Source organism: Miscanthus floridulus, chromosome 4, assembly GCF_019320115.1.
Source record: "Miscanthus floridulus cultivar M001 chromosome 4, ASM1932011v1, whole genome shotgun sequence".
Taxonomy (NCBI): domain Eukaryota; kingdom Viridiplantae; phylum Streptophyta; class Magnoliopsida; order Poales; family Poaceae; genus Miscanthus; species Miscanthus floridulus.
Window position 1 is genome coordinate 3,365,617 of NC_089583.1, and position 10,953 is coordinate 3,376,569.

General features: G+C 44.7%; 2 protein-coding genes across 3 annotated transcripts; one reads left to right on the forward strand and one right to left on the reverse strand.

Annotated features, from left to right (window-relative positions):
- Nucleotides 1-3,461: 3,461 nt before the first annotated feature.
- On the reverse strand, nt 3,462-9,972 carry LOC136549334 (pentatricopeptide repeat-containing protein At3g06430, chloroplastic-like). 2 transcript variants are annotated; one of them, XR_010781876.1, is made up of 3 exons: nt 9,098-9,972; nt 7,376-8,928; nt 3,462-3,790 (listed from the first exon to the last, which is right to left on the reverse strand). XR_010781876.1 is itself a non-coding variant. In XM_066540572.1 (2 exons), the coding sequence occupies exons 1-2, from the start codon at nt 9,656-9,658 to the stop codon at nt 7,819-7,821; spliced, it is 1,671 nt and encodes a 556-aa protein (XP_066396669.1). In that variant the 5' UTR covers nt 9,659-9,972; the 3' UTR covers nt 6,372-7,818. The 2 variants fall into 2 exon arrangements, 1 of the variants encoding a protein (XP_066396669.1); XM_066540572.1 differs by lacking the exon at nt 3,462-3,790 and having other exon boundaries at nt 6,372-8,928.
- LOC136549335 (putative disease resistance protein RGA1) lies at nt 3,973-6,274 on the forward strand. The gene has a single exon (XM_066540573.1). The coding sequence runs from the start codon at nt 4,323-4,325 to the stop codon at nt 5,862-5,864; it is 1,542 nt and encodes a 513-aa protein (XP_066396670.1). The 5' UTR covers nt 3,973-4,322; the 3' UTR covers nt 5,865-6,274.
- Nucleotides 9,973-10,953: the final 981 nt, after the last annotated feature.

Genomic DNA, 10,953 nt, shown 5'->3' on the forward strand with positions numbered 1-10,953 from the left:
CAGACTACCTACCTAGAGAAATTACATAGCCTAATAAGAGCAAGACGCGAAAAAATTTAATATGCATTTTATAATATCTTCTCTTAACGGTTGTTAATTTACCCGGGTTGCTGAGACCTTAATCCGTGAAGTCTACTCGCCGGAAAGGTGCGAGAGGTGTTTAAACGTAACAGGCTACCTACCTAGGGAAATTACATAGCCTAATAAGAGTAAGACGCGAAAAAAATTAATATGCATTTTATAATACTGGGACATACTTCCAACTTGATATCTTGTATATCAATTATTACATACTTTCGTATAATTACTTTGCAGGGAACCATTTTCTGGACCACGTCATCAAATAAGGAGCTCGCCCACCGCTGGCTGCCTTACTTGGCAAGATCCTACATATCCTCAGAAGAGGTTTTCAGTTCTTTGAACAACTCAGATTCAAGACCCTCCAACTTTTTGTTCCAAATAGCAAGAGGCTCGGGGGCTACACTCAGTGAGTGCACTTTTTCTTCAAAAAAGCGCACATCACTCTAAAAAAAGCACATACCACCCGAAGATCCCAAGAAGCGCTACATGGTTTCACTCAAGAAAGCACTCGGACGACGCTTGTTCCTGCTCGACAAGACTTGAAGGAACAAGACGAGGCTTCCAGAACTCAACCATGAAGTGCTCGGGGGCTTGTCGGTGCGAGACCCACGGGATACCCCGCAAGAAAGGGAGAAGATCTAGTCTAACTAGGATTCTTCCCCTGTAATCTTAGTAGTAGTATTATTCTGTAATCCTAATAGGAACTCTCATTGTAATCCGACTAGGATTCTAACCTCCTGACTATATAAAGGAGGGCAGGAATCCTAGGGACAGGAGACTTTTACAACACAACACTGGACAATCAATCCAACGCAAAGGCTAACGCTGACTGGACGTAGGGCTATTACTCGATCAAAGATCGAGGGTCCGAACCAGGATAAATCGACTGTCTCTTGCGTTTACCGTCGAGTTCTGCATATGCTGAAGCCCGAACATACTGCCCCGGGGACCCCCGTGGCAGGCTATCGGTGGTCAAACATCGACAATGTCTCTTATTTACGGTATACTTCAGAGACGGTCACAGTTGTCACTGACGAGTGAAATTGTCGTCTCTCTATGTTAAGTGTGTTAGTGACCCGATGTTATGCCCCATCTGTGTTAATTTATTGCCGTGTCTTAGTGGATAAACTTTGGGTTTCTCCCTTTATGTATGCAAGGATTTTCATGTGCCTAATAGAGTCCTTGATATAAGTGTGCTGTGTAAAATCTGGGAAGCTTTTGCTTCTTGATGACCCAACTCTGAAGCCATCAATGAGACCGGGTAATTTCATTCTATTGATAAATCCAACGGTTTGTAACATTGATATGTAAGCGGCCATGACCTGCAGTTGGTTAGTTAACTAGTACATTAAATATAGTGCTTTTGAACTTTTTTCTCTCTGATCATACATATGGTGCACAATGAGATATTATAGTCATGTAGTGATGTGTATGACTAAATGGTTGTTGTGCGAACTAACTATAAATAAACGTGAGACACGGATTTGTATTTAACATGTCTATGATAAGGAACGTCGGAGGCATGTTCTAAAAGAACCATGTCTCTGATGCAAGGATATTTGCAGACGCGCCGAAAAACGAACTGACTACGAGGCGGGCTACATAAAAAGCGTACGTCTTCGATTAAGCACACAAAGATCATACTTTTTAACATCACCGTCCGTGACATTGATATATGGAGACAGGTTTTCTTAGTAAATGTCGCTACTGCCTACATATGAGAGACATTTTTTACTAGTAACCGTCTCTATTATGTTCATATCAGAAGCAGTTTTGCGTTTTTAACCGTCGCTATTACGAACATATCATTGATTAGTTTTTATTAGTAGCATCGCTACTGTGTATATATCAAAGATGGTATTTACTATTGACATCTCTATTATTTTCATATTTTTTTCAGAGACAATTTTTCATTAATGACGATCGCTAATGTGAACATATCAGAGACGATTTTCTTTAGTAATTATCTGTAGTGTACATAGCAGAGAAGTTTTTTTTCCTAGTAAGCGTCTGTGTGGTACATAGTAGAGATGGTTTTTTCCTAGTAACCGCCACTATTATGTGTACATTAGAGATGAGGTTTTCTCAATAACCGTCACTACTATGCATATATCAGAGACGGTGAATAACCTATCACTAATGTTGCCCACATCACATACGTATGTTTTGATATGCTTCTATTCACCGTCACTAATGTGCATCTTGAACCATCACTAATTTGCTTTTCTATCATAGTAATGGCTTCCCAAACACCAAATCTACCGAAGGCATCCACTAGCGCTGAGAGCCAAGGTGCCAATTTGGTGGGAAGTGGCGATCTGCTGGTAGTTATAGTAGATCCCGTGTAGGTGCAAGCATGTGAGGCAGTGTGAAGGGACAGAAGACGACGCCGGAGAGGGGCCTGTTGTGTGCTGGCACCCACGCCCAAGCCACCACTTGTCAAAGCATAACCTATTAATAACAATCGTCATTAAGCTATGCAAGGTGGAGAGAGGGTATCCTAGCTGGTGGAGTATTTGTTTAATTTTCTGGTATAACATAACTCTGGTCAAGATCTAGCTGCTAATAATACGCACGCTAATAATACATGCTTCAGACATGCGTGCTTCAGTATCCTAGCTGCTAATAATCCTTTTTATTTCGCAATGATAGAGTTGGGTATACATAATGTTTCGTACGTAGTGATAGAGTTGGGTAATTCAGACATAAATTTAGGATTTATTTTTTTATATATAAAAAATCTCTCATAATAACTGCCGGAGATGGATAATTTAGATTTAGCATGGAGAGGTTAAAATTTAAATTGTCTTTCATGTTAGATGTAGCTTGGCGTTTGATGGACGACCCCTCATCAATATATAGTAAACAGTAAGAAAAGTCACCTGTAGATGTATGTAGCTTTATTTTGCGTTGGATGGACCTGCATGGATCGGAAGACATGTAAGAATAGATGCAAGATCAGTGCCCGGCCGGCCTCTCCATGCCGTGATCCGTATTTGACGCGGAGGCAACATACATGTACGTTATTTCCAGATCAGATGGGGTACCGTGAATATAATATGCCTGCTGTATAGTTTTTTGAGGAAATGCCTGCTGTATAGTTGACAAAGGAACCAGTATAATTAATGTAGTTAATTAAGCACAGCGCGAGTTCCATCTGCGCGGATTCTTTCGTAGTGCTAGTTCCGTATACGCATCGATCGCCTATATATATAAGATGGATGGAGCCAGCTGCCTGTGCAAGCATGTAAGCCAAATGGATCACAATCACACACCAGATTAAGTGGCTAACCTACCAAGAATCAAGAACGCGCAAGAATGAACGCGATGAACACGAAGAGTCTGACAACTGCCGGATGGCAGAGCTATTTTACTCTGAATGTTCTGACAAGTACAAAGCAGAGAACAGAGAGTTCTCACGTGTTAACCACACCTTAACACACACGCTAACACAAACAGAAGTTAGCCTAGCACTTATATATGATAGATAAAACACTTAACACAGTGATACAAGGTGACTAAAAACAACTGCAGACAACTTGCATGTCGTGGGCGCGCTCACCGCACGCTGTCTGTCCATCAGAGTGCAACCGCCCATTTCAAACTCCCAGGCTCCTGCCTTGCGCTTGCTTTGGACTTCTGCTGCTTCCATGTCACCAACACATTGACAATTAGTCCAACATACTCCCCCCTAATGGTCCTGGGTGAGCTGATATCTCGATCCATAAATTTCATCAGTAACAAGTGGTCGAAGCCGCTGACACTGAACATGAAGGAAAATCCTACAAAGGGCTCTTCTCCGAGCAAAGGTCATCAACGAGGTGGCCATGGGACGAAAATAAGCAAAAATAAGCACCAAATGCTTTACACCCATCAATCTATGTAATGTGATATATATATATATACAAGGTAATTTCCAAATGTTTGGTCAATCGCCTAAGACCCTTTCTGGAACATGTCATCTCACCATGAAAGCGTGGATAAGTTGGGAGGAGAAATACCCAACTTTTGAATTGTACAGCGCTAGCGTGCAAGACTCGTCCAACACCTACCCAACGCAAAGGTCAGACACGCATATGAGTGGGCTAGTCAATACCGATCGACACTGTCAGCTAGCTTAGTGTTCTTATTATACATATGCCTGTGCCCTCCTTGAGTATGCATTGGAGTTTTTACAAGAAAGAAACGCATACATACATAGAGCTTGCTAGCACAAATACACAAATCCAGATCAAGCTACGATGGTGTCGCTAATGGAGATTTTCCTGTCTGCAATCTTAGGCGACCTAGCCACTAGATGCATAGATTTCCTGGCGAGCAAGCACCCCAATAAGCCTCCTGCGCTGGACGACATGGAGGATCGCCTCCGCAGGGTCCTGCTCCGGGCGCAGGTCATCGTCGACGAGGCCATGGGGCGGCGGATCACAAACCAGGCCATGCTCTGGCAGCTGGACGCCCTGACAGACACCGTGCACCGAGGCTACTACGCCCTCGACACCTTCAGATCCTTTCAGCAGGCTGAAAAAGAGGAGCCCAGGCCCAGCAGCAATGGTCAGACGACGATCGTGAGTCACAGGCTTTCTTCCCATTTCTCCAGAGTCGATCCATGTCTCTCCAGTTGGACAAGCAGAGCTGCACAGATCTCAAAAGAAATGCAGCAGGTGCTTGACACTTTGAGCGCCATGATCGTTGATGCACATGAACTAGTCCTGTTCTTGGCGAACTACGGTCGCCCCATGTACCGCCAGCCTTACAGCATGTATCTCCTGCTGGGAAACTGCATGTTTGGTCGCCAGATGGAAGCACAATATGTCATCGACTTCCTACTGCACACACAGCCTGCTGATGGTGTCAAAGAACCGGTGGAGGTCCTGCCAATTGTCGGTCCCTGCACAGTAGGAAAGAGCACACTAGTCGCTCATGTTTGTAAGGATGAAAGAGTCCGTGACCATTTCGCAGAAACCGTGTTCTTGAGCGACCATGACTTTGCGTATGATGGGCTAGCAGCTTTCAGAGAAGGATTATCTGCAAAAAATCGCACGTCATCAGATCATGGGACAAGGAGAATGCTTCTTGTTGTGGAGGTAGCAGGAATAGACCTCGACGAAGATGTATGGAACAGGCTGTATTCTGCATCTAAACATTGGATGCCCATGGGTAGCAAGATCATACTCACAAGTCGGTCCGTCAAGGTCGCAAAGCTTGGAACAACACAGGCTCTAACTCCGAAGCCTCTATCAAATGAGGCATACTGGTACTTCTTCAGGACGCTTGCGTTCGGAAGCGCAGATCCCACGTTGTCGCACCCAAGGTTCATCAATCTGGCCATGGAGACTGCCACGGCGCTGAACGGGTCCATGACCATTGCAAATGCCATTGCCCGTATGATGAGGGACAGCTTCGACGCCCATTTCTGGGGCAAGTTGGCAGCGTTCATGAGATTGCAGTTTCAGAAAAATGTGTCCAGGTTCGGTGAGCATCCATACGACCTTATAAGCCAGAACAAACCCGTGTATCTCGGGAGGATGAGGTCTGAACAGATGATTTGCTACCATCAGTACCGGCACTCTTCACAGAAGGAGGTTCCCAAGATCACCTGGCACGAAGTGATTAATGGAGATGCAAAGCTTCCTGCTGGGAGATTCCAAGTCCTGGCATGGAGTTCTCAGATACCACCTTACTATAGCTATATCTATGATTGTGAGGTTCAGGAGCTGAAATCTATAGGCAACAAGAGGAAGCGCTCCGCGAAAAACGGAAGCGCACCTTCGATATGTTTGTGATTGTTAGGCTATCATATATAGGAGTATAAAATGAGTGCATGTTTTCATAGGTATCCCAAGTTATTGGCATGGGCAAACTGTAAGGTATGTAGAACGTTTACAAGGCATACATATATACCCATAGTGTATTACTTACTACTCATTCCATAAGTAAACTGTAAGTGACCATTAGCAGTTCATATCATCCAATGGTGAAGAGGTTACCAGTGGTTTTAGTCCAGAGAGCATCCTCAGAATCTGGGTTTTCAAAAGTTGCACTGTTTTCAGCCAGGAAACGGGGCAGAGCCCACTGTTCCGGCGCTATTTTAGCTTTCGGGCTCCATTAGCAAGCTCACATGGGTCCACGACTAAACAGAGCTAGTAAGCCGTAATAGGTCTAGTTTCGGCCCAAGCCCAAAGAGCAACCTAAGGAGGATATATATATATATATATATATATATATATATATATATATATATATATATATATATATATATATATATATATATATATATATGAAAGGCCAACATTCCCTTTTCTTTGTTCCAGAAGCCCAGTCACCTTGACATTGGCCCTGGACCCACTTGTCATCTACTGTGGACATTTCACAGTTCAGGTAAATAATATCAATCAATTTTCAGAAATTCTAAGGAATGTTCTTGCTCTTTATATTTTCTGGAACTAAATCTTTCGGGTAACCTTTGGGGGTTCTGAAGGGGAGCCTTGGCGCAGTGGTAAAGCTGCTGCCTTGTGACCATGAGGTCACGGGTAAGTCCTAGAAACAGCCTCTTGCAGAAATGTTGCGTACAAAAGACCCAAGTGGTCGGACCCTTCCACTGACCCTGCGAAGCGGGAGCTACGTGCACTGGGGCTGCCCTTTTTTAACCTTTGGGGGTTCTACATTCATCCCTCCATTTCAACTCTGATTTCGATGATTATTTTTCCACCTAAAAATTCACCTCAATTGATGGCCTACACCTTCCCCCTAAGTTAATAATATACTTCGGGATTAATTTGAAACTATGTAAATTCTATTCGATATCAAGAGACTTTTCCAGCAGAAAGGCATGAAGCATAAAATCAGCATGATCTTTTCCTAAGAAAAAGGAATATAGTTCTAAAAGTGATATAGTTATTTCTATATAATCCCAAATCCATGATCTCAACCATCAAACCTTATGATCTATCACTTGGCTACAGGGTTGGTAATACTCTACGATATGCCTAATTAAAAAAGAATGCAACATGTCTCCTGTAGATTGTAGAATCTGACAAATCAAATTTCATCCACTGCCTTAACATATTGTTTGGTGAAATACACATGTTCACTAAACTACACATTAAGGGTGTTAGAGAAAACTTAATGCCTACCCTTTTGTACATATATTCCAAGTTTCAGTACATGTGCAACATACTAGAAGTCATGGCTATATATTGATGAAAAGATGTGAAAAAGTTCCAACTAATAATCTGAAAGATTTTGGGCATAGGTTAAGTAATCTGGTACAGAGTAGAGCCACAGAAAACTTTACCATCGGATTAGGAATTCTTTTATTCTCCCAAACCCTGTATAGATCCTGTCTTCTCAAGAAAAGGATTAACAGTGCCATAGTGGAGGATAAACATACAATTTTGTTCCCATTCATCAGTTCAGTAAACTCCCTCTGTTTTCAAATACTTGGCAACTCAAACTGGACAGAATCTTGCCGAGGCACTTTCAGAGCCATATAAGTCCTTGTATCTGAGTTATACATACTGTGGTTCGTGGGCACATCTCGCTGAAACCCCCTTGAGTTGGAGGAGACATCTATACTCTATACTAACTCTGCAGGCCAACAGACAAAAATGGAGTTGGAGAATTGCTGCCACTCTGCTTGGTAGCATTATCAATTCCAAAACGTGGATAGCAAGAAGATTCTCAACCAATGCAACCAAGATTTTACATTTCTGGACCGTTATTCAGTTAGTGGGTCAGTTAAACCATGACAAAATCAGTTGGAACCAAAGTTGGGTTCTCCTGATGCAAAGCATAAATCTTATCGGTCATTCCTTCCTTCCGATAAGCTTCCACCAAAATAGAGTATGTCAAAGCATCACGATCACACTGTGTATGCTTCATGTGCCTGAAGACCCTCTCCATCTCCATAAGATCATCTGCTCTTGCACATGCACCAAGAATAGCATTGTGGAAAGATGTATTTGCAGGCACATCAAGCCTCTCAGCAAGCTTAACCATGCCCACCACCTTATGAAATTGGCCTGCTTTGCTAAACCCATTTATTAGACAACAGAAGGTCTTCGTATCCGGCTTCATACCCTCAGAGCGCATCTGGTTAAATGTGTGCTCCATGTTTTTGGCATCACCCGCCTCAGCAAATGCCTCAATCACATTGTTGTACGTCGCAGTTGTCCATGGGAATGCAAGCTTGCGCATGTACTCCATGACTGCAGACATCTTATCATACATCCGCTTCTTCCCATAGGCACCAATCAGGATGTTCAGTGTGCGAGTCTCTGGTTCAATCCCATAGCTTCGGAATTTCTCGTACCACTTTTCCATCAATTCAACCTGGCCCCCGTTTCCAAACAGGCTTACGATAATGTTCATGGTCCAGACATCCGGTTTGCAGGCTGTGCTGTCGAGCATGTCGGAGAGCACTCTCTCCATGCCATCCAGCCGTCCAGCCTTTCCGTAGCCACTGAGGACAATATTCTGCGTGACCGTGTTGGGCGCTATAGAGCGCTCAGCCATGTCTTTGTACATAACATCGATGAGGTCAAACCTTGTGGCATCGACACAGGCCTTGATGATGGTGCTGTATGTGTAGACATCAGGCTGGCACAATGGTGAGCCCTTCATATCATTGAGGAGCTGGAGCGCCTCATCCAGTAGGCCACTGCGGCAGTAAGCCCCAATTAAGGCTGTGTAAAGCTCAGGGGTGGGCTGGCATCCTTGTTGCAACATCTCGTCGAAGAGTTGGTGCGCTCGGGCAGGCTGCCCTGATCGGCCAAGCAGCACGATGAGCTTCATGTAGGTGCCCACTTTGGGATGGTAGAACGGCTGCTCCTTGAGCATCTCAAACACCTGCCAGTACCAATTCGCTATTAGTGCCAGTAACAACATTTGCCACGATTTCCTTTCCTCAAACAAACAATTGAATCTAACTAGCAATTCAGGGGAACTATTGGATTTTTGGAGACGATGGAGCAGTGCAAACAAGGAAAATCAAATGTAAACGGTGGTGGTGTTTTACCTGGAGCGCCTCTTGCCAGTTCTTGGAGCTGACGCGGTCGGCGAGGGCCTCGGTGACGGTGCACGCCCACGCCTTGGCGTCCGCGCGGGCATCCAGCCGCTTCTTGACGTTCTTGAGGGGAGTCCTCGGCGTCCCCGAACCGGGGCCGGCGGCGGTCCCCGGGAACTCGCCGGCCTTCCAATGCCGCTTCCCCTGCGACGGGGCGGGGGCGAGGCAGCCGCCGCCGTCCGTCCCGGGAAACTCCCCGGCCTTCGAATGCCGCTTTCCTTGCGCGGGGAGACGTCCGCCGCCACCTCCATCGGCAGTAGCGGTCCCCGGGAACTCCCCCGCCTTCCAGTGCCGCTTCCGTTCCGGGAGCTGGGACTGGGACGACGGCTCCGAGGGGCGGCGCCTCTCCTGCGACGGGGCTACGCGGCCTCCGTGCCTCCCCGCGGCCGACGGCGCCACCGCGCCCCGCTGGAGAAGAAGACGCAGACGCGGCGGAGGCGGCGGCGGTACTCGGGAGTTGGAGAAGAGAGCAGACCCCGTGCAGGGGGATGCGGTGTAGGCTTGTGGGGCCATGAGGACGAGTGGAGTACTGGGGTGGGTTTACGAGAGCGAGAGGAGAGGGGGAGGAGGCGCGCCGGGAGGAATGGTCGTCGCTTAGCAGGCCGCGCGCCGGCGGCGGAAATGCACGGGGGCTCGCCGAGGCCGCACCGCGCGCGGCATGGACAGGGTTGCGCGGTTGGGAGCGGGGAGGAAACGGAGCTCGGCTTGGACGGTTGGACCTCCGCCGCAGTGCCGGCCGCTCTGGGTCTGCGTGGAGCTCGCCGAGGATGGAGAAGCAGAGCAGAGGAGGGGATAAGATTCAGGGGCCTGTGAGGAGATTCTGGGTCCACAAGTCAGTAACTTCAAGGTCAAGGGATGAATTTGGCTATGAAATAGAAATACCCCCTCTGTTTCAAAATGTAGATCGATCTTGCTTTCGTAGATACATTGATTTTAATATGTATAGATAAAATATATATTTAGATGTGTAGCATATCTAGAAAAAAAACTAAACGACTTATAATTTAATAAGAGAGGGAGTATTTTATTGTGACATTTGTTTGCCTGTGCGTGAAAATATTTTTAGAGTTTTTAAAAAATAATATATTTCTATAAAAAAATATGGTTTTTGAGTATGTATTTGGATACGATAAATTTATAGTTTTAAAAATCATAGTTTTGCTCAAACTATGGTCTTTTTTTCAGTTCTAGAAACCCCACTAGTAGAGCTATATTTTTAAACCATGGTCTTAACCATCTATATGTTCTGAAACCAAAGTTTCTTATCTTAATACAATTCCATCCAAGTAGGGACTGAGTTGTAACTCAAATCCTATGTGTAGTAACTATTTGGAAAATCATACGCCACCGAATTATGAGTAATAATCGTATTTTGATTAGGAGTTAGCCCAAGAAAGTTAATTTTAACCATTTACTTTTCTTACTATGCATTGTCAACTGCTCAAAAAATCTATATCATCTTAGGGACACTTTGAATACAAATCTTTTTATGCAAATTTTAGAACCTGTTGAAATTTAATGTAATCTGATTGATTGTTAGAAAAAAAATAACCTTCCATTGCAAAATACAGCTATGATTCCTGGATAGAGGGGGGATATGTAGTTAAATGGATGGGCGTTGCTACAGTCAAAGATAAATCAATCCATATATTTAGTTCCATATAAAAAAGCATACATGATACAAATGATCTGCACTGAAAAGATCACTCAACTCATGTTTTTTTAGTTCCATACAAATATATGCCCCAAATAGCAAAGCCAAATTTTTGCACGGCGAAATCTTAGCCACCAAATTGGTGGTCGTTTTG